This window comes from Carassius gibelio, chromosome A23 (assembly GCF_023724105.1).
Source record: "Carassius gibelio isolate Cgi1373 ecotype wild population from Czech Republic chromosome A23, carGib1.2-hapl.c, whole genome shotgun sequence".
NCBI lineage: Eukaryota > Metazoa > Chordata > Actinopteri > Cypriniformes > Cyprinidae > Carassius > Carassius gibelio.
The window spans coordinates 8,361,351-8,386,288 of record NC_068393.1 but is presented as its reverse complement, the minus strand read 5'-3'; the positions used below and the strand labels follow the sequence as shown (position 1 = coordinate 8,386,288).

Here is a 24,938-nt window from a genome sequence, read left to right as displayed (position 1 = left end):
CCCTCCAGCTGCGCGAGCCCGATCAGCGCCACCCAATGGAAGCGTGATGCTATTCATCACGAATGCGATTGGGCAGCCCATTGGAAAATAAACTCGGCCCGGTTCTGACAGATTTCAGATTTACATGTATTACTTTCAGATGTTGGGTAGCGCGGGGCTAGTTGTCACAGCAGTGGCATCACACTAGATATGATTAGGCGTTGAAAGTGTTTTCTGTGGTTCCGTGTGGTTTTCACATTTCAAAACAAACCATGAACATTTAAACCTCCAAAACGTACATCACAGTATTATATTTTGTTCATATATATACAAACAATAAATACGCAAATTAACATTCAGGCAAAAGTAGACTAATGAAGGTAAAGTCGAACCGGAAGTTTCATCAGTGTCTAGTTGTCACACGTTTCGAAGTTTGAAATATAATAAAATTCATTATTTAAAAATATCTGTAGGCTAAAACTAATATTTGATGTTTTGTATCAAAACCATTAAAGTTATTCATTCATTTATTACAGCTCCCGCTTGCAATGCAATTAAACCCATTAGCATCATGACTGGTCTCCTTCATACTTACATTTCAGATTTAACATTAAGTTTAATACTTATCATGTTCTGACCAATGACTCAACCAAAAGTCATAAATCAAATACATTTAAATGTTAAATGACTAATAATCAGTCGCCACCTACTGGCGATGAACCCTGCAGAAAGAGTGGCTCACAAACATTATACAGTCACTTTGTGCTCATATTTGACCTTATTCTGGTTCTGGTTCCTCTTTACATTATTTAACATTGAATTAAATAGTATGTATCTAGATTAAATATTACACCTCACTGTATATTTTATAAGACATTATTTTATTTATTAATAATTATTTCTCTTACTCTTACCAATTGGCTTTTAGCTCTTCACTTGTGCGTCTCAGAGTCTGCTTCAGTGTATGCCCGAAACTAAATCACACCTCTGGGGTTAATAAAGTTGTATTATATTGCACTGCCTCCACTGGACCATATAACCCTTCCTTGTAGTGCGGAACTGTAAAAATCAATAGATTTAATCAAATAATAGCTGCCACACTTTACATAAGTGTTCATGCTTTGGTGTAATTACAGCATTAATCAGTACAAGCAAGTGGGTAAGACTAATGAGCAATGTGCTTATTTTCTGAAGCAGCTTGTAAGTACAAATTGTTTTTGTTGTCGTGATGTATTGATACATAAAAAACTTTTTATTTACTGTAATTTCCTCTTTTTCATTACATCAGATTCTCATGATTATTTAAAATAATTATATCTAATATGTATATTCTTCAATGCACAGATAGTGGTAAAACAGACATGGCTGTGTTTAGAGTTGGCCCAGATATAGTCAACACTTACCGTATCACAGGTCTACACCAAAACTATCAATGAGGAACTCACTTTCTCTGAGTGCTCTCGTGTGTGTGTGTGTGTGTGTGTGTGTGTGTGTGTGTGTGTGTGTGTGTGTGTGTGTGTGTGGGCAGGTTTTATACTCCTCCGTCTTTGTTGGAGTCTGATTGTGGTCTTTATTTACATCTGGCACAGGTCTCGTCTGCTAACTGGGCTGTCAGTCTGCATTAGGTCTTGCGGTTTGAAAAGTGTACAATACAAAGGCCTGACCCTCCTTTTAGAAGAGCACACATCGACACACTTTAACTGGAGGGAGGTGCTGAGGAGTAGACCCCGAGGATCCCATCTGATACTCTTACTGATATAGCCCAGTCTGACCTTCTTTCCATTGCTGGTGTTTGTGTGAGCAAGCACACCAGAAGCTGTGCAGAGACAATGCGGACGCGTTTAAAGGTAAAGCTAACAAAGCACTTCACAAAAGAATAGAAAAACATACGACAACAAACCAAAAATTTATAAGTACAATTTAAATAAATAAAAATGAATGAACAAATAAATAAATAAAGCACTGGCAAGTTATTGTTAATTATTATTAAACAATCTTTGTACATTAAAATTAAATATTTAAAATAGTAATGTTCTTCAAAGAAACTAAACTAAAACAAAACAAAAATTAACTAATAAACAATGATAACAAACAAATTAATACATAAATGAATAAAGCACAAATGTCTCACCGAGTTTTGCAAGCCATTGTTAAAATGAATAATCTATGTACAATAAAATGAAATATTAACAAAGGAATAGAAAAAATGAAATGAACAAATAAAGTGTACAAATATCTCATCAATGTTTTAAAAACATTGTTAATTTTATTTTACCTACCAAAGAATATTTCTTCAATGAAAACATACTAAAACAAACCAAAAACAAACAAATACATAATAGTGCACGGATGTCTTATTACATTTGGCAAGTCATTATTAATATCCTTAAATAATCTTTGTACATTAAAATTAAATATTAACAAGATATTTTTTTTCAATAAAAACAAAAACAAAAGCAATACAAAACAAAATAAACATTCAACTGAAATAAATAAAAAAAATACAAACAAACAAACAAACAAAGTGCACAAATGTCTTTGCAAGCCAAAAAATCTTTGTGCAAATTCATATGCAGAAGAATAATGTTCTTCAAAGAAAATATCTGCAGTTTTCTCATCTAAAAATATCACCAAAAACTATTTATAGCATTGTGTGTGTGTGTGTGTGTGTTTGTGTGTGTGTGTTTGTGCGTGTTTGTGCGTGTGTGTGTGTTTGTTTGTATGTGCGTGTGTGTGTGTGTGTGTGTGTTTGTGCGTGTGTGTGTTTGTGCGTGCGTGTGTGTGTTTGTGCGTGTGTGTGTGTTTGTTTGTGTGTGTGTGTGTGTGTGACAGGGAGGAGGGAAGCTTTTAAGAGAGGAAGCAGAGGCTCCAGTGATGTAATGAGAAGTGAAGTGTTCCATGGCAATACAGGCTCAACCTGTAAAAGATTCATCACTCTTCTTCATGTTCAGAGAGGAGGGAGCGGGCAGCATGAGGGAGAAACCGCTTTTCTATAATGGATCAGCACAGACAGAGCCACAGCTGTCGTGGATAGAAGACAAGGGTTAGCAAAGAACAAGTGATATTATCAACATTAACTTCCGCATTAATGTATGTGTGTTATTTGTTTGGCAATGCAGGTCCTTGTTTATCATGTCAGTAATTATGGATCTGGATATGAAGGGTGAAAGAGCAATATAGCTTTAGGCAGTTGAACATTTCAGTACAGTCAATACAGTGTCATTTCAAGTAGTTGAATTGATACAAATGTTGTGTTTGTCATTATGTACATTGTCCCATAGTCCTGCACTGTATGTGCATAACTGAAACAGAAAATTAGAGCAGTCAAACCAGCAAAGAATAAATCCTGCATTATGCTCTGCACTGACTGCATTTCCTCATTTGTTTAGTAACTCATTTTCATGTAGATTTAAATGTCAACCAAAAAAAAAATTATAACAAGTAAAAAATAGTGGGGAACATATTATGCTAATAGGTGTGTTGAAACTCTGTTTGTTATTTTATTTGGAAAAGTGAAGTGACAAATAACACTAATTTACACCAGCTTACATCTCAAAAAAGAGGTTGGCTGTAGTTGTGACACGCGACCAGCAGATGGCGCCTTGGCTTTGATTATAGACTTCAACGAGGCGGACATTAGCTCCTTCAAACTAAATATCAATATATTCTCAAAATATCACATATTCTGTAAACCCCTGCAAATATGCCCAATGCTGTTTTATTTGTTAGATAGTAGCCTAAAACTGACATCCATTGTGTTGACTGTCTAAACAGGTTTAATAGTCTTCTGCTCTTAAGGAGATAGTTTTTCTCGACATTTGTTTTAGCTGAATAGCCAGGGAGACCACCTTTAATCATCTAAGACCAGCACACTGTCTTAGGCTGGTTTACAGTTTGTTTGTTGAATAGCATGGATGTGGTCTCTAACATGGTTTCTAAGCTTGTTTCCTGGTCTCAAGTGGTCTCTCAGCCTGGTTATGTACAGTAGGCTGGATTGAGAGGGGTTTAGGCACTTTCAGCTAAACCAGCTAAGATCAGCGCATCATTGTAGGCTAGTTCATGTTTTTGTTTGTTTTTAGCAGTGGTCTGTAGATACGGGTTCTACTCTTGTTTGCTAATCTAAGGCTGGATTTTTTGACCACTTTCCAGTTGGTCAGGCTAGGAGATCAGTTTGCTGAAACAGTCTGTGAAACCAGATTAAACCAGCCATTGCTCGGTTTAAGTTTTTATTTCAGGAATGCTGTGGCTCTTGAATAATTTCCCCGCGTTTTCTATGGGTTCGAGTGGACAACACACGCACCATGGTTCATCCACACAGCCTGTGTCCGTGTGTGTGAGAACAAACCACTGTGATTTATACACCCCTCTGCCTGCTCCCCGTGCCCCTCCCTCTCGCCCCGTCTAGCCCCTTGTTCTTCGTGTTCTCCCTCTTTCTTCGCTCTTCCCCCAGTCTCCCTCACTCTCCTCCCGGGATCCGCTTCACTCCGCCGCGCGGGTTTCACTGAGCGCCGCTGGAAACAATGGGAGCGGAGCCGCGTTGTGCCGGACAGAGACTGACGCGCTCCTCTCTGTGTAATTAGGACTTTCTGCTGATAGACTCATATAATCAGGATCTCATTATCAAGCTTTAACACAATGGGCTGCTGCAGCGGACGGTGCACCCTTATATTTCTGTGCACGTTTCAGTTGGTGAGTTTGTTTTCTAATAAATGTGCATTTCACACAGATAATTATGACTGCTCTACGTGTACGTGTGCTGTTTAGTTTATAATACGCTGCCTTTTGCTTTGTTGTTGTTGTGATGTTGCTGTTGCACCGGATACACAGTGAGTAGCCTACATTGTTTAAACAGTGTGTCTGCTTGAACTCGTTTTTTTTTTTTGTTCTTCTTGATCTGAGTTAAGGTTTAACATGTGTTTAAGAAGTTGTCCCCTATATAAAATGAGCTGTAAAATACTTTTATGGGCAGTTTAATGCTTTTGCACTACTTCAGTCATCCCAGATGAACTTTTCTCATACTGTTATACAGATTTTCACTGGGACAACACAGAATACAGGGCTTAAAACAACATCATATGCCAAGGAATTTATTTTGTTTAATTATTAGTATTATTATTACTTTTCGCACAAAATGTGTTTTTCCTTGCCATGTCAACACTGTCAGATTTTGACATGGAAAATCAAAAGTGTAGTAAAACAACATCATACCATTAAAAATGTAAATGTTTAATTGTACATTATTATTATTATTATTATTATTATTATTATAAACTACTATTTAAAATAAAAAATGACAGCTCTAGGTATAGGGTATTGACAGTATAACCATATTTTCCAAATCAAACGTTAATTAAATGCAGAAGCCTTTTATTTTATTTATCCCTTTTATTTATTTGTTTAATGATCTAAAACTGACTTTAATTTAGCCGACATATCATGTTTGTGACATCAAAATGCATGCACCATTAAAAATAAAATAAAAAAATTGAATAATTTATTTTCTAGACGCATGTTCTTATCTAATGTTCGATCTTATCATCAATGCTTCATTTACATTTTTTTTAACCTTTATCTAATTTTTCATCAAAATGTCAAAACTGAATCTTCTCATTTATTTCACCTATACTTTCTTACAATCGACTACAGGCTCACATTCAGATCTGCCTCCATCCAGTCATCAATTGATGGATTGAAACAAGTCCTGGTCTACGTTTTTATTTTTATTTTGTTGATAGTCTGTTTCACTCAAATGTACGTCATAATACAGAATTAAATATCGCCCCCCCCCAAGGTTTCATAGATTAGTATTCCATAAAAACCCTCCAAAACGTATAAACTTTGCATCCTTGAACTCATAACAGGTAACAAATTTCCATAAATATCTGACTGTGTTGACTCAGAGGATACTGTTTACATGCTCCTGAACAATAGTTTAGGATGTGAAAGTGCGTAGCGAGACCCCACGGCATTCCCCTCAGCACTAAATTGATCTGTTTACACTCTTGATAGAGTTGTCAGGAGCTTTCACTGGTTAGTCATTAGGTAGATCTACCCATGTTCCTGTCAAAGAGAGAGATGTGCGTCTCTCCAAGAAGCTATTATACTGTAATTGTCGCTTAATCTATATTGGAGCCTGCTTCGGTTCATTGGATACTCCATCCTAGCCGAAGCGTTAATAGAAGTTGTTTGTCAGTGAAATGTTATATTGGCAGTGAGTTGCTGGTGTCCTCATTTCCACGTGGAAAGTCTTGCAGCTGCTTTTTGCATTGTTTCAGTCAGCCTCCCCCGGTCGCAATCCCAGCCTCAACATCTGAACTGATCCCACAGCAGTGTAAACATGCGTTGAACACCTACACCGCTAAACTGCTGCTGGAGACTGATTGCACGTTATTCAAATTTGACAGCGTAGCCGCGTCTTTTATTTCTGGTACCTGTGGCAGTGCTTGTGTAATAATGCTGTACATTCCTCCCACAATCCTCTCTGACAGGGGCATTAAAAACGCTGACACCTGCTGCCCCCTAAAGACAGAGGAGTTACACACTTCGGCTCACATGTTTGCATGTAACACACTCCTGGCTACTGTCAGACCTTCGGCTCTGGCTGAGCTTGACGGGGTCCGTCTTCCTTTCATTTCAGGCACCTCAGGGAAAACATTCCTGCGCTTTGATGTAGTCCTGCTCTCTGTCTTGCTATGAGATCTTATTATCTTGATGTCACAGAGTTTCCCCAACGGGTCTGCAGTTACTGCGTGTTGTTCTCAGTGGAAAGATGTCACAGATCTCTTAGGCTGACTGGATGGCTGGAGGATTGATGCTGTTATTTATTAGTGGTGCTTGAAGACAAACTTCTCCATTACTCTTGCTCATATAAGGTTTGAGATTTAAAGAAAGTAATGAACTTCGACTTCCTCGCTGTGGCTTGCTGAGGAGATCTGTTGAATTACTTTCAAGTGATCAGATGAGTTTTGCTCGGCGGACTATAAAACCGAGAAAAAAATTCATGCAGTTTCACTGAAGGACCTTCGGCTCTGTCTGGAGACCAAAATTAAGGATACATCAGTGCTAAAACCGACAAAAAAATTCATGCAGTTTCACTGAAGGAAGCACATGAGTTTTGTCTGGAGACCAAAATTAAGGATACATCAGTGCTATATTGGTAATTGTACAATGTTATAGCTTTTTTAATAAATTTATATTAGTATTATATTATGCTGTGCATTTATAATGCGATGCCTGAATTCATTTGTGACATTTAAAATGACTGACTTTTAAGTTTTTAAGTGTTATTTCTACTTGAATTAGAGAAAATAGTGTCAAATTTGTATATCAGTTTTAAAGTATTTTGTTAATACATGGTATTAATTTTATGATTTATCCATGCATTTTTATTTTATTTTCTTTTTCACCTTGTAATTTTTAATACAAATGAAAGCTCAATCTTGTGGTGGAACACATGTTTGCTAGACTTCCAGTCATTTACCTCAAACCCTAACCATTCACGATAAACTACAAGAGTGCGTTTACTTTCGAGTGCAACGGCCACATCTCAAAATCGAATGAGCAACTTTTGAGATCGTCTCATTTCGGATAGTCACAACACGGAAGGAAAGATCTGTCACTACTTTCTTTCCTTCTTTTAGCATCATGGCAGAAAATGCAATAAAGCTAAAAGTTCAGCTAAAGACTTTTTGTTGATTGGCTGCTCATTTCTCAGTTCCACGCACTGGAGATGATTTCATTGGTGTGATGTAATTCGTGAGAGCTACACACCTGTTTGTGCCAGAGACGGGAAGGAGAGGAGCATGGGTAACACAGGTAGACACGCAGATTGAAACCATATTGAACTTGACCCTTTGTAGCTGTTGAGGAACATCTGGTTTGGTTCCTCCTCCTCCATTTCTCGTTTCTAGCAGTAATAGACGAGGAGTTTGTTTAAAAGCACATGAAACTGTCAGCAGCTGGTTTAAAGTCTCCCTGGTGGTGAGTTCATCTGGCTTTTTCTCAAAAACATTCTCCACATAGACATGGACTGACTTGGAAATCACTATGTTTGGAGTGAATTGGACAGTCATCAAGTTTATTGTAATTCTGAGACGTTCTCCTCCATGAACCATCTCTCATTACCACTTCTCTCACATGATAGGCCCATGCAGGGATTCATGGTTAACCTGGGAGGAATGCAATCTGTATCCAGGCAAAGCCCAAAAATGAGGTTTTCTTGATTAAAAATTCTTTCTTTTGTTAACAAGCAGCTTGAATTTTTATCTGACTTGAAGAAATTATTCACTAAAGAATGAAACTCTTGTTCTAAACCCGTATGACTCACTTTCTTCCATTGAAAAAAAAGGAGGAATTTTGAAGAACGGCCAAGCAATTTATCATCATTTTTTTGTTACATTGAGGAAAGTAAGTTGTGGATTTGGAATGACATGAGTTTGAGTAAATAACATTTTTTGTAGAAAATAAAAAAGACACACTTAAGTGTGTGTGTTTGACAAACGCTGAATAGAGAGAGTGACTGATGGACTGTGGGTAATAAAACGCAGTGGCTTTGACCTCTTTATGTCAGAGAGGCTTGTGGAGAGATACGGTAATGAGGTCAGGAGGAGAATACTCGTAAACGCACACACACATCAAATCTAGTCCTGAATGTTGAATAGATACCATACATGACCTCTGTGACCTCTTTACATACAGATTAAAGGAATGTTCTCCATTCGAAAACCTATATTGATGCCATTATAATCTTGATTTGTCTAAAAACTGTTTACATGAATGCACTTACATTTAAACTAAATGCGACATTGCTGAGACTTTTGGGATTTTTGTTATTAAAGATAAATAAGCAAGTGACAAAAAGTGATGCAATTCATTACTTTCCATAAAAAGGAACTAAGTAGCTCAATAAAAAAAAAAAAAAGTTTAACTGGCTTACATGGGCATGATGGGAGTTGAAAGACTGTACAAATAATGTTTAAGTCTTGTGTCCACTTAAAGCTGCGGTAGGGAACTTTTGACGCTCTAGCGGTTAATAAACAGAAATGCTTGCGTCTTGCGGAAGAACATCGTAGCCGGAACTACTTCTCTCTGTTTATGTCTATGAAGAATCACAAAGGTACTGGGTTACTCCGCCGTGGTATCCCCGAAGCAATCTAAAATAGTCCGAATATAAACACTTATTATAGGTGCACCCTAGTGATTCAGGACAAGCCAAAAACACGGTTTGGAAAATGGATTCATGGTGTACTCGCTTATTATATACATTTTTCTACATTTTGAACACAAGCCTTGCCTTATAGCCTTACTATATAAGTGCAAGCCACAAGCCTTGCCTTATAGCCTTACTATATAAGTGCATTGCTGTAAATGCAATAAATAAACTGACAGATGAGATGAAATGATTTACTAATGCAATCGACAGCATGTCACCGATTCTGTCACAAGAGCTTAACTTGTATTGAACCCAAACTGAAATGGCCCTTTAATGTACACACATGCTTAATAGAGGTCCAGTCAGCATGCCTTTCCTCCTGGTCCATCTGTAAGAAGAAGTAAAGTTGACATGTCATGTGTTTTTACTCTTAACTCCCCACGGAGAGCCAGACTATTTAAACAAACAGCACTTCCTATGGAAACAAGAAGCCACAGAAACATGAGGATGGGGTAATTTGTGGTTTAATTTGCTCGCAAGGTGTCATTACGGGGCTACAGGGGTTCACTGGTTATGTTGATGGAACCTTTTGCCCTCCTGTAAAGGTTAATTTGCCCCTGTTGGCTATTTCACGACAGCTAGGGGAGATAGATACGCCCAGCAGTTTTACGAGACCTGACGGCAGCCGCTGTCTCCCAGACAAATGACGGCAGGGATGTGCAGCACTGTTTATCAGCTGATTTGCAAATGATTCAACCCAACACCCAATGTGCATCCCCCAGCCAGACAAGCAGATGAATATTTATTAAACAAAGCATGCCACCCCCTCTTTTCTCTCTCACTCATACAATCTGCGTACTCTAAATAAACAACTTTTCATTTATGCACTCAGGCTGTTATTAAGGGTAATTAGTGGAATGAATCAGAATGAGATGGCAGAAAAAGATGGAAACACACACACACACACACACACACACACAAGCCCATTTTCACCTAATTCTTCTTCACAACTCAGGAAGGCCTGGTGCGGGTTGATGGAGACATGCCTGATGAGGGATCCAGCAGAGAGAAGGACTGCAGCAGATCTAGACCAAAATAATTTGGTCATAGTAGCAGAGTTATTAGAGTTATCTCTATTCAACAATCTAGTGGATTGCCTATAGACCCTTTTACAGTTGGTAAACAAGGTGACGTATTTGTGTGGGCGGGGCTTAGCTGGAGGCAGAAAGATTCCCCTCAACACTTGAACAAACGGTAGCTAGCGAGTTTTCTTAGCTTGTTTTTTTAACAATGGCTGGAGAAAATCTGAATATATCTGCTTTATCTGAATATTTAAGGTAACTCACTGTCCGGGACCGCGATAATTATTTGAAAAAGTTAACTTTAACGGACGGAACCAGATTGGTCGACCCGTACACAATCACTCATTGGATGGACGATCTGACAGGATTACCTCCGATTGAGTGGCCTGACATCTACACTTACCTGATAGAGAAACCGAGCGTGTATAGAGAAACTGAGGGTGTATAAATCCTTAGATTAAATAAAGAGTGACATTACAGTAAAATTATTATTAAGATGTAAATATTTTCTAGAAATAAAAATTCTGAAGACTGGAAAATAATTATAAACTTTCTGTATTTATTCTTTCTTACCATGTTCTTAAATTCCAGTCACAATTAATCACAACAATGTATATAAAATGTTCTCCGTCAATTCTGGCAACCAACAACACAACAAGACGACATTTTAAGCTCCTTGAGTAGCCGACCCTGTGTTGGTTTGTATTAGCCGCCTCCAGTTTTCCGTTTATTTTGCCTCCAGCTAGCGCCGTGACGTACCTGTGACGTCCGCGCAAAAGGGGTCTATAGGCACCTGCCTTTTAAAACCCAGAGTATACTTTACACATACTCTAGGGCAGTGGTCCTCAATTACAGCCCTCACATACCACCGTTCTGCATTTTTGGCATGTCTCTGTTATTTAACACAACAGGGCACTTATGGTCGAATAGAACAAATGTCTGAATTGCTAAAAGATGCAAACAGAATGTCCAGAGCGGTGGTAAGTGCGGACTAGAATTGAGAACCACTGCTCTAGAGGTCTAGAATACAGTGTGAATGATGGGAGGTACATCAATAGCATAGTACACACGTACTGTGCGTGCACAGCCCAATTTTTTTTGTTTGTGTCAAAACTAAAGAATACTTTTGGCTTAATGCAGCACCCTTACTATGTAAGCTTTTAAGTGACTGAGTTGAAACTATGAATCATATAATAGTTCATATATAGTTAAATATACAAAATTGAATGCAATGTAAATTGCTTTGTATAGAAACATCAGCATTAAAATGAATATATGGAAATTCACGAGTTCACATCTATGTACGCTATATTAATACCGTAAGTTTATGCGTATTTGGCGTGCTGTCCAGGTGGAGGGCTCCGAGCTCGGGATGTGGCCCGAACCCAGAGTACTCCCCCCGGTTGTGGTAAGAGTAGATGGATCTATAAGTGAGGAGAAATGGGGTGGAGGAGGAATGCTGAAAACTGTCAATGAACAGATTCTGCTGTTATTTATACCTTGTCATGAGTTGATTACTGATTGGTCTCCACTTGTGTTAATCAGGCTAATGAACTGCGACTGTTCCTCCCGAACTTTGTTATAAAACAGCATTTAAAGAGATAGATTTGATGTTTTTCTCACAAATCCCAGAAATTCTCCATATCTGTGCTTATTCACGCACAGTCACGACTGTGTCATTGCATATGAATCACTATTTTATCTACATCCCACCAGCGAGCAAACACGACCTCTGACCTCCATCTACATTTATGGACGCCCCGTTGTGAGCATCAGTGTTGAGTTACAGATTCAATGTTTTGTGTAGCGCCTTAAGCTGGAGAAGAAGTTCTCCGTTTTTCTCTCTCTCTCGATCTTGACGTCCCATCAGACTGTGGCAAGCTGATTGTGTCAGGCTTCTGACTGTGAAGAACTGGCCAGTTGACAAACAAGAGTGTCATCTCTGAGCGCATTGACATTGATTGTAATGCCAACAAACAGCATCCTCAGGACAAGAACAGGCTAAATGGAAGTGTGAGTGAATCTCATCTTATGGCCTGTTGACACCTAGTATAAAACACTCAAGTGCAAACGAAAGGCCATTCATATGGACAGCTGCTGATATCAACGATATAATGCATCTATTTAGAATACACCAAACAGGTTAACTTTGTGAATAATGCATTGTGGCTAAACTAGCAGGCTTAGCTAAGTGATGCATTTGGTCTTTTTGGATCATTACTCAGTCATGACAACTGATTTAGACCACCCATGTGCTGAGTCCACAACAAGATGTTCCTGAATAGGGTCGATTGATGCCTTAAGTATGAATATTGACCGCACTCTGACAAACTGAAGCCCCTGCATTGAGTGCAGCAGCAGGCCAGTCATTCACCCAGATGCTGATCAATAGCTCTGATAGGATAGGTGACTGATCATATGATACTCTAAAGAAGTGAAGGAGATGGAGGAAATGAGCACAAAGGGGGAGAGTTACATCTAATTCACAATAGCAATGTGTGGTCGATGTATTTGTCCCTATTAGAAAGTCAAGCAGTTAGCTTAACAGCCTCAGCAGCAAATTGTGTAATCTGTCAGTCATGAGTATCAGTGAGGTTACATTAAAAAAACATTTACACAAATACAACCGTAGAGGAAAAGTACCCAGCTGAATCACTTAGATTCTGAAGTGTGCATCAAAAGGATACTTTACCAGTTAAGCGTAGGTCACATGACAAAGCCAACATGGCAGATAATGGTACGTCCTGGTTTCATTCATACTACTACAGATAGATGAAATCAGTTTTTTGATTACTTTTTAGTTTCAGTTTTATCAGTCAAACAACTATTTAAAGGGACACTCCACCCCAAATGAAAAGTTTGTCTTTAATCACCTACCCCCATGTCATTCCATACCCATAAAAGTATACAATTTAACATATTTTGTCAGAAAACCTGGAGGCTTGAGACTGTCTCATAGACTGCCAAGTAAAATATCACTGTCAAGGTCCAGAAAAGTATAAAAAGCATCGTCAGAATAGTGCATCTGCCGTCAGTGGTTCAACCGTAACGTTATGAAGCGACGAGAATACTTTTTGTACACAAAATAAAACCAAAATAACGACTTTATTTAACAATTCGTCTCCTCTATGTCTGTCCGCATCACCGTAGCGCCATTTTGGAGAATATTAAAAGCTTATTTAATATAAAAAATGCATCAATCAAATAAATGCATAAAACTAACATTTATTTAATCTTTAATCTTACATTTAATCAAATGGAAATTTTACAGTTTAATTTTGTATTAATTTTTTTTTGCCAGTGTTTCACAATTGAGGTTTACCGTCGATATTGTGTGATTCCTTAAATGATGTTTTAATAATAATAATATTGTATTACATTGAGTTACTTTCTACTGTATTAAAATAATATTTCATATTTCTTAAAGTAAAACCGAATGTTTTATTTTGTCGAGTTGCAGTGAAGACCTTTGAAGTTCATGTCCTCATATGGTACAGCAGACACTGAAAAAAACATGAAAATCATGCATGCTTGAGTATGTTTATTAGATGAAACTGTGGCGCTCCTTCTCACAGAGACGTGCAGAACATGAAGGCAAAGTTTGTTCCTCATCAAATGTAGTAGCTGCTCAGAATACTTTAAATAAGGTGTGCCCTTTGATATGCCCTGGCCAAACTTCCTGTTTCAAGAGGAAATGGCTCACTTGGGTTTTTAATTTGTAGAAAGTTCTTCAGAATGGAGATACTGAGAGATGTTGAGTGGTTGTGCTAAAAAAACAAACAAACACTTACCGTTCAAATATAAGGAGATCCTCTAATCACTGTTGTCTCTCCACATGCTCCTCTCTTTATCGAGTCTGCCTCTAATTGTCTCTTTGACCTCCTCCCCCTCCTGGAGCATGTGTGAATTATTGATTGTAGAGTGTGATTTACCGTATGTGCCGGGGGCTTAGAGAAGGACAGAGGGTGGAGTGTGCTGACTTTCCACTCCTCCTTGTCTCACCTTCATTGTTGAAGGACCAATTATAAATCTGAATGCAGAGATCAGAAGTGCTCTCTCTCCATATAAACACCTTCAATGAGCTGTCCACTGGAGTGGTTCCTATGGCAACCCCCCCATTATACAGCATAAATCAAGCTATTGTGAGGAATATGGTTTTAATATGTAAGACAAGAAGGAGGGGTGTGCAGTTAGGTGAAGTGATGATGATAAATAAGAATATTCAAATCTGTGCACATATATCCCTCTGTATTGTTAAATACAGATAAAATTACTAATACATTTTGGTAGCCTGAAAGCAAAAACATTTGAACGTGTTTCAACTTTCAAGCTTTTGAAAATTATACCATTATTATTTCCATGTGAACTACAAAAAATAATATTTGTGAAAACGGTGAAGTCATTTGTATTTTGTGTTCAGTCTGTAGTTATGTGCACAGATGTGTAGGTTTTCTTCATGAAGTGACATCGCAAACTACTGGTCTGGTATGCATAATACAGCATGTTTCATCGTTTTCACGGATTGATGTAAAAGGGGATCATTTTGACAACTTTCATCTACATGAAAATTAAACAAAATGCAACGGAAAAACTTGACAAAACAAAAATCACTGTTGTGTGAACGTACCCTAAGGGCCCTATCTTGCACCCAGCGCAATTGACTTTGTACACCGACGCATGTGTCATTCCTATTTTGCACCCGCGCAAAGCGCGCTTTTCCCTCCACAGAAGCACGTCGCTAAACTAGTGAATGAACTTGCGCTCCCTGGGCGGTTCAGCGCAAAAAAGGAGGCGTGTTCCGGCGCAAACAATCCCTGGTGCTATTTTGATGTTCCATTAAACAATTGCGCCACTGACCAGAAAAAACCTAGTCTAAAGTCAGTGGCGCGTTGCGCGTTGTTCATTATGCTATTTTAAGGGCGCATGCTTGACCATAATGTAACGCGCATACACTTTGCTCATGTAATCTACACAGATGCAACAGTTATTTTTGCAAATCATAAACTGTTACACTAAAAAAAAATATTAACACATGAGATGACGGAAATCATTGTGGTGTGCCACGAAGATGTGAAAAAATAGGCATAAATCTAGCTTACAAATTATTCAGGCTAATTGTAGTAATTAAGGATCAGACCTGTTTGCCCAATAGTGGCAAGACATATAGGCTATGTAAGGACATCTGACAAATATGTTTGTCCGTCAAGAACCAGGAAAAAAATCGATGAAACAATTGTGGCTATTTCCTCCCCACGCCTGTTTAACCGACGCAATTTTGGGTGGGTTTCTCCCATCCCCATACAACACAACTTCTCTGTCTTTCATTGCTCTTACAAGAACATCAGTCTCCTCGGCTGTGAACCGCTCCTGGCGTGCGCCTGGTAAATACGCCATAATAATAGCAATCCATAATGGAACTTGCGCACCTGCTTTTAAAGGGAATGTTGGATGACGCTCTGATTGGTTTATTTCACGTTACGCCCAAACCACACCTATGAATAATGAAGCTACTTCAGACCAACCCATTTTAGATTTGCGCCGGGCGCAAGAGCCATTTATCCCGCCGCGAAAATAGCAACAGCGCCGAGACCCGCCCACAAAGTTACTTGCGCTTCGCGCTTTGACACTTGCGTTTCAGATCGTTAAAATAGGGCCCCATGTGTTATTTAATGTGTTTTTGAGAAAGATGCTCAGAGTTTTGTCTAAGGCTCTTAGTAGCAAATAAACTAGATATCTGAGAGATTTCTGTCTGTGCATAATCTGAACTGCCTGAAATTCTGATTTTTCAGGTGTTCGCGGTGCAATTTGTCTGGAAACGATAATGAAAATTAACCCTATCATTTTTTTTCTGTGAGAGATTACTTTACAAAGAGGCAGAAGAGAGTTATGGCCACTGCTAGAATGGCAGAGAGCAATGGGGGAAAGATGCATCCCCTTGCATGTGCTCATGTGGTCTATGGATTTTGGCTAAGGATTCAGAATCCTCTATGTATAGCATGTGTTGGGTGTAAGCATGCCCATGCTACCATTTCTAACCCAGAGAGCTGCTCTATTTGTACTGGTTTTCCTGTAAAAACCTGTGAAAGGAGACTCAGTGTGGCAGTAGCAGGAAACCAGGACCCATGCTTCTCTTCTCAGACTCAACCCAGAGAGGAGACAGCTAAGTAGCCACAAGAGCCTATAGTACTTGGGGTGATATGGATGTGCAGGCTCCTGTTCTGCCTCCCCCAACCCCCTTTGTTGATGCCCTTGTAGGTGTGACAGGGGAGGTTGACAAAAATGATTTATTCCCCCATCTTCTAGAAGACGATGGAGAGGAGGAGGATGCTATCCTGTCTCCTAACTCATTGCACCGCCTTTTCCAAGGGACAGGGAGGGATCTCCATGATGGTAGGAGTCTGCCATCATGCCTCGCGCCAGTTATACAGTTCATCCCAGCTGTCCCGGCATGTGTGGCAGAGATGAAAAGACACTGGAACAAGCTGTTTTCCAACCATGTGTCCATTAAGGGTTTTGCATGACTGAACATTCAGGATCTGGAGGAGCTGAGCTTACCTGTGGCACAGTCTCTCAGACATTTTAGAAAAGGAAAAAGTGGTATCAAGTGTACTTTTCAGAGGAATACATCAATTCATTTCCACAGCTGCATTTCTCTTTTTCTGAAAGGGAGATCTGTTCTTTTCAGGATCCATCTGAGGTTACTGGGGATGGTGGTCTTGACAGTGACTGTAATTCCACTTGGGTTGTTGAGAATGAGAGAATTTCAGCGCTGGACAGCAATTGGATGCTGGCTCAGCCGCAGAGTGATCACCTCAGAGGAATGTGGGAGGGCTCTACATCACTGGAGAATCCCCACTTTCCTGGGGGGCAATGTTTGATGACAGAACATTGCGAGGCGTGTGGTCTCTATATCAAAGGGAAAGACACATAAATTACCTGGAACTACTAACAGTGTCCCTAGCTTTAAACCACTTTGTTCATTTCCTTCAGGGATTTCATGTATTGGTCAGATCAGACAACACAATGGTGGTGGCTTGCATAAACTGACAAGGGTGTGTGTGCTCCTGACAGTTTCACAGTCTAACTCACAAAATAATTGTGTGGAGCAGCAGGTTTCTGCCATTACGTGCAACACAAGTACCAGGAATAATGCACAGGGGAGTGGATCTGTTGCGCAGAGGGAATGGACACTTCATCCACAGGTGGTGATTCAATCTCTTTGCATCATACAAAATTCACAGTGTCCTCTATTCTTTTCCTTAGTGGCAGAAGATGCACTGTTGGGTGTGGATTTTCTAGCCCACCTGTGACCAAATGGATAGTTGTACGTGTTTCCCCTGCTGAGCCTCACTGAACCAACACTACAAAGAGAACGGTAATTCAGACATTAGCTGATTCTTATTGCACCTTGTTGGCCAGGAAAACTGTGGATAGCAGAGATAATTCCACTTCTTTATGACAAACCATGGCTTTTCCATTGCGCAGAGCTTCTGTGCAGTGAAAGAATGAATTTATATGCCACTGAATGTGATCGAAACAATTCAGATGGGAGAGGGCACCCTCCACACACTCTGTGTGTGTTCATGGAGAGTGTTTGAACAATGGTATGAAGAGAAATTTATTTTTTCGTTTTTATTCTCTATATCCAATATTCTCTGCTTCCTGCAAGAATGATAGGAATGATAAGCCAGCACCCCCTGATATGTGAATTTATGAGGGAATGGTTGAGTCTGATCACTAAATCCCTGATCCCGTCCTGGGACTTAACAGTAGTGATCGACCGATATTGGTTTTTTATAACCGATACCGATACCGATTATTTGTATGTTTATGTACCCGATAACCGATATGCAGAACCGATATTTATTTACTGTTATACTTCTGTTTCTGACAATTATTACAACACAAATGAGCTGAAAAAAACATTTTATTTATAACAATCACTCCCCCCTTGCATACAAAAAAAAAAAAAAAACATTATATTTATACACAAATAAATAGAGGGGTATGAGTCCAAAAAATTTAAGCGCACTGTTACTAAGTGTCTTTGTTTTAAAATAAAAGCTTTGATGAGGTAAAAATGAATGAATGAGGTGAAAAATAAAAACAGGTAAAAAAATAAAGAACAAAAATGATTCTAACATGTTGGTGGGGGGCGGGAGGGCTATTTAGGAGTGCATAGCTATTTACTCCCAGTTAAGCAGAACTAGGTTTTAGTGTAGAAAACAGAGTCTTTCAGCATTCTGCCCTGTAAGCCTGCTTCCTTAAAAAATGTCATGCAGTGGCCGTGCTTGAGGCTTCCTGATCATCAACCAAGTCAGGTGCTGAGCAATATGAACGAACTTTTTTTCCCGAGACTATATAAAGTTAAACAGCACTTGTCAGTTGGCATTTTATGATCTAGATTCAATCTAACGTTAGATCATGAAATGCCAACTGACAAAGTGCTGTTTGACTATAATTTAATCAACCGCGATCGCGCATGGAGATAATAAATAATTAATTTCCACAAAGCGGTATATGTAGCCTATATGTGTATTAGCGAAATAATTGTTATGTAGTAAATGATAATATAATCTAGGGTGTTTAAACAAGATAATCTTGTCAAAAGTTTCATTCAGTGGCATTGCTTGAGGCTTCCTGATCATCAACCCAGTCAGGTGCTGAGCAATATGAACGAACTTTTTTTCCCGAGACTATATAAAGTTAAACAGCACTTGTCAGTTGGCATTTTATGATCTAAATTTAATCTAACGTTAAATCATGAAATGCCAACTGAAAAAGTGCTGTTTGACTATAACTTAATCAACCGCGATCGCGCATGGAGATAATAAATAATTAATTTCCACAAAGCAGTAGGCTATATTTATACGTGTATTAGCGAAATAATTGTTATGTAGTAAATGATAATATAATCTAGGGTGTTTAAACAAGATAATCTTGTCAAAGGTTTCATTCAGTCGCCGTGCTTAAGCCTCCAGATCATCCGTCAGTTGCTAAGCAATATGAACAAACTTTCTCTTCTAGACTAATGGTGAGCAAATACAACAGATAGAGAATTAAATTCAACGCTTTTATTTTCAACATGCACTCATTCATGTCTGTTTTATTTAATTCATGTAAAGATACGTCTTTATTGGGGCAGGACATGATGAATTGCACTACGTGACTCAATGAGTTCGTCTCAATTGTTTAGGAACAAGCTGCATAAATTAACTATATCAGGAATTTATGTCTCAGATCTCATTTGTGCATGTCTGTTATGTTAAATAAAGTTGATTAATTAAAGCAAACCAAGTAGAACATATATTTACCTGTGCACTGAGTTGTTGTTGACTGATCTCCTCAGACACCCGGGCTGCAATGGCGGAAATCTCAAAACGGCCACAAGATGGCGCCATAAATCGGCGAATCCGATATTACAAAACCGATACCCGATTATGGAAAAATGCTTAAATATCGGGAAAAATATCGGTAAACAGATACATCGGTCGATCACTACTTAACAGTGGTTCTGGATACGCTCTTGCAGCTTCTTTTTGAACCATTAGAGGGTATTGATTTGCAATGTCTTTCTTTAAAGACCGCTTTGTTCCTTCCTCTCACTACAACAAAGCAGGTAAGTGAATTACACCCTTTGTTAGTATATCCGTCCTTTATGCAGTTTGCATCGGATGGATCGAAAGATACGCTAAGAGCTAATCCGGCTTTTGTTCCTAAGATCAGGGACACAACAGGAGCAAACAGATCTGTGGAATTGTTAGTGTTCTGATGCCTTTTTCTTCAGCATAGGAAGAGTTACACTGTTTCCCGGTGCACTCTCTGAATGTTTACGTGCAGAAGATGAAACTGTTACGAATGAGTAATCAGCTCTTCGTCTCTTGGGCTGACAATTACAGGGGAGACCTATTTTTTTGTCAGTGGCTTTCTCACTGGGTGGTAGATTTGATTGTAATTTGTTACAAAGATGCAGATTTACTACATCCAACTTGACTTCTTGCCCACTCCATGAGAGGTATGGCCACATCCTGGGCACTCTTCAGGGGAGTTTCTTTTACAGGACATTTGTGCTGTGGCGAGCTGGGCATCACCACACACATTTGTGAGAAATTATAGATTGGATGTGACAGAGTCATCCCTGGCTTATTATTATTATTAACACTTTGAGTGGGATTGGTGCCTGATAAATAATACACTTCTTTCAGGCCATTCACACATATTTTTATAGTTCAGTAAACACCTCGGTGCTTTTGTTCACTGTATTATATTATTAAGTGCATGGTTTTAGCTTGGGCATTAAAGCAGTGGTCATATGTTCATCATCTTCCTCTGTGCATTGCATCTGTTCATACAGCATATCTGCAGTACGGGAGTGGTCTAAATCCCAGAGGGAGATACTGAATGGATGTTAGCAAGAGAACATTATGGGTTACTTGCATAAACCCGGTTCTCTGATAACAGAAGTGAGGTATCTCACCTAACTTCCCTTCTTATAGACTGCACGGTGTAGATGATATGCAGAGAATGATGCGGCAGTGGACAGCTGTGGGTTATATACAGTGTTGGGAAGGTTACTTTGGAAATGTAATAGGTTACAGATTACAAGTTACCCTGTTTAAAATGTAATAGTAGTGTAACTTTTTCAATTACTTTATTAAAGTAATGTAACTAATTACTTTTGAGTACTTTTTGATTATTTTCTAAATTTGTTAAAATTAAATAATAATAAATAAAAGCATATACATCAACTCAAATACAGTTATCTAATAAGCATGTGTCATATTCTGTAAAATAAACTCCTGAAACATTGGTGTTTTTTTTAAACTGCTGTCTCTTTGTATATGATATGATGATAGTTTTCTCAAAATAAGTAAAATGCATGAAGTGACAGAGCAGTTCTAGAAATTATGTTTATGTGCTGGTGTACTCATATATTGAGGTGGTAGAGGTTGAAAACACTGCAAGCTTCAGTAGGCCTATGTGTAGTAGATGAAACCATGTCTTTGCCATTAATTTACAGGAGGTGTGGACTGGGGAAAAATTCAGACTGGAAAATTCAAACTCATACAAACAAATTCATGGACAAAACTATTTTTTGTATGGACCTGACATAAAAAAGGTTTAAATCTTTAATTTGGGGACATGCAAAATAATTAAAAGTTCTCTCCTGAACTGCACCTTCACTTCCATTTTTCTCTTCAGTCTCTTTATTTTTCCCCGTTATCCATCTCTCTTATGACTTTAATACTCAAGATTGAACAAAACTATACTTTACAATACAATACTCTACAATACTACAATATCTTTCTAGAAAAATCCTCATACTGTACACGAGTCATGTTTTCCCTTACAAAAATTGACCATGCTTTTATTAGCCTATATAAAAGTAAAATAACCTTGTTTTGTTTTTTGTTTTGCAAATGGATTTGTATTTATTTTTAAACAAATAAATGTGTAAAATAATTTAACATTTTTGGTTATCACAGTTAAACAATAGTAACCATTTTCTCTGGATTTATAGTAAAATAATAAAACGTTAATTTTCGTAAGGGGTGTGTTGTTGTCTGTCGTAGCTTCCCCAAAAAAAAATCAGATTTTTTTTCAGCTAAATTACTACTGTAACATTACAACAGATAATAATGATGTCCTTTATATAGTATTTTGAGTGATGACTAATGAGCAACGTGCTGCTGCTTGATTAAATAAATAAAAAAAACAAAAAAGCATCTTTACAGATGAAACTGACCTGAAACCCTGAACAGTAGTTCTTCTTCTCTGCTCCAGCTGTGCGCTTCCACGGTCCACTCTATTCTCTCTCTCTCTTTCTCTCTCTCTCTCTCTCTCTCTCGCATTGATTACATTGAGTCTGATCCAAACAGTTTGGCGGAGGCGCGGACAGCGCGCGGTCACGACTAACACTTCATGACTTATTAGAGATTTAATTATCAAATGGCGGATTCGCAAATGATCGCTTTAGCAGCCTACATTCGGCAGGCAATTATACAATAATGACATTAAAATAGCGGGCCAAATCAGCTGCCACGCCACCGAGAATTGTCCCGTTTCTCCCGGTGTCCAGTCCGCGCCTGATTTCCAGACACGCAGAAGGTGCAGGAGTCACATATTGCATTTTTGGGACTTAATGTTCACAGACACTAGTCCATGTCATGTTTTGATTCAAGTGTACTGACCTACTTTTGATTTTAGTCATCCAAAATGTGGCATATTCCGTCCGCGTTAGTTTTGACTGGATTCTACGAAGCAGACTGTGTTTCCGCATCCCGGAAATTATTAGGGCGTATGTCTCAGAATAGTCAGTGCAATTTTGGAAATAAATCAGTTAAATCTGTATGTGGATGTTTGTAAATATTCAAATGTAATCCCCTTTGTAATCGTTAAAAATTTCATAAGTAACTGTAATTTAATTACTCATTTTTTCTTAGTAACTGTAACTAATTACAGTTACATTAATTTTGTAATTAAATTACGTAACGCCGTTACATGTAACTAGTTACTCCCCAACACTGGTTATACCAGGACTCCCTGGTCGCTGCACCGATTGGTCTGTCAGTCTGACAGATTAGGTATTCACGAGTTCACCCTTACATCTAATCTGAAGGCAAATAGTAGGCATATTTTGGCGTGCTGTCCTGGGGGAGGGGTCCGGGCCCGGAGCATAGCCCGAACCCAAATGACTCCCCCTATCCCTAATTTGGGATAAATAGATTAGAAGTGAGGAGTTGGGGTGGAGGAGGGTTGCCGAAAAAACTGTCGTGGGACAGGAGGTAGGAAGACTGGATATATATACACGCTTGCGTGCTATTTAAGATGATTAGCTAGACGAGATGCACCTGTGCCAAATTGGATGATTATCTGATCGTGCTTCTCCCGAACTTTGTTAATAAAACCACATTTCACGAGTTCACCCTTACATCTAATCTGAAGGCAAATAGTAGGCATATTTTGGCGTGCTGTCCTGGGGGAGGGGTCCGGGCCCGGAGCATAGCCCGAACCCAAATGACTCCCCAAAAGAAGCTTAAAGCCATAGGACAGCAGCCAGAGAGATAAAATTTAGTTGCCCCCCAAAATATGCGTGTTGGGAAGAAAATGCAGAGCGACCGGGAGAGCCCGTGCAGTGTTCGACGAGAGCTGCTGCTCGCAACGTCTTACCCGCGAGCCCTCCGTGCCGCTTATGGGAGGAGCACGATGCCGGATATCAAGAAATGAAGGACTCTTGCTGCCTCCGAAGGGAGCTGCGGCTCTGCTGCACCGGAAGGGAGAGTCCCTCTTGCGGCTGAGTACGAGGCGCGGTTTGTTGCATCTGATGGAGGGCTCTCACTGCGACTGAAGGGAGCCAGCGACTGTATCCCATCGGGAGGGAGATCCCTGGCCGCCATAGAGTATGCAACATAACTCGGACGGGGGGTTCACACTGCGACCGAAGGGAGCCGTGGGTCTGCTGCACCAGAAGGGAGAGCCCCGTCAGATGCTGAATAGGCAATGAGATTCGAGCCGCGGTTTGGCGCGTCGGATGAAGGGCTCCTAATGCAACCGAAGGGAGCCAGCGGCTGTACCCCATCGGGAGGGAGATCCCTAGCCATCGTTGAGCATGCAACATAACTCAGATGGGGGGTTCACACTGCGACCGAAGGGAGCTGTGGGTCTGCTGCACCGGAAGAGGAGCCCTAGTCCGATGCTGAGAAGGCAAAGAGACGCGACTGTTGGAGGGACTCCCGCTGCATCCGAAGGGAGCTGCGGCTCTGCTGCACCGGAAGGGGGAGTCCCCCATTGCGGGTTTATGGAGGCACGGTTTTTTGCCTCTGAGGGTTCTCCCAGCCTCCGTAGGGGGTTCGCAACTCTGCAGCAGGAGTGCTGCCCCGGAGGGGAGAGCCCTGATTGACGCTAACTGGAATACGACTGTTGGAGGGACTTTTGCTGCGTCCGAAGGGAGCTGCGGCTCTGCTGCACCGGAAAGGCGAGTCCCCCTTGCGATGCGAGGCATGGCTTGATGCGTCTGATGGAGGGCTCTCACTGCGACCGAAGGGAGCCAGCAGCTCTATTCCCCCGGGAGGGAGAACCCTGTCCGCCCTTGAGCATGCAACATAACTCAGATAGGGGTTCACCCTGCGACCGAAGGGAGCCGTGGGTCTGCTGCACCGGAAGGGAGAGCCCCATCAGATGCAGAATAGGCAAGAAGATTCGAGGCACGGTTTGATGCATCGGATGGAGGGCTCCTGCTGCGACCGAAGGGAGCCAGCGGCTGTGTTCCCCCGGGAGGGAGATCCCGGTCCGCCCTTGAGCATGCAACATAACTCAGACGGGGGGTTCACCCTGCGACCGAAGGGAGCCGTGGGTCTGCTGCACCGGTAGGGGAGCCCCGTCCGATACGGAGTAGGCAAGAAAACGCGACTGATGGAGGGACTCTCGCTGCGTCCGAAGGGAGCTGCGGCTCTGCTGCACCGGAAGTGAGAGTCCCCCTTGCGACTGTATAAGAGGCTTAATTTGATGCATCGGATGGAGGGCTGTCACAACGACCGAAGGGGGCCTGTGGCTCTGCTGCACCGGGAGGGATAACCCCATCTGCCGCTGAGCGCACAGCGCAACTCAATGACAGATGAAAGGCTCACACTGCGACCGAAGGGAGCCACTGCCCAGCTGCACCGGAAGGGAGAGCCCTGTCCGATGCTGAAATAGGCAAAGAGATTGTAACGATGGCTGGAGGGCCC

General features: G+C 40.2%; 1 protein-coding gene across 3 annotated transcripts in view; it reads left to right on the top strand.

Annotated features, from left to right (window-relative positions):
* The first annotated feature begins 4,298 nt into the window (after window positions 1-4,298).
* LOC127944570 (sodium/potassium-transporting ATPase subunit beta-1-interacting protein 3-like) overlaps window positions 4,299-24,938 on the top strand; it is a 70,005-nt gene continuing 49,365 nt past the window's right edge. For 2 of the 3 annotated variants that reach the window (XR_008150383.1, XM_052540604.1), the window contains exon 1: window positions 4,301-4,668. Coding sequence is in view for 2 of the 3 variants with exons in the window: in XM_052540604.1 (XP_052396564.1) it covers window positions 4,615-4,668 (54 nt within the window). In the remaining variant the exon portion in view is untranslated. Of the gene's footprint in view, window positions 4,669-24,938 lie in introns of all 3 variants that reach the window. The other variant, XM_052540605.1, reaches the window with a different exon arrangement.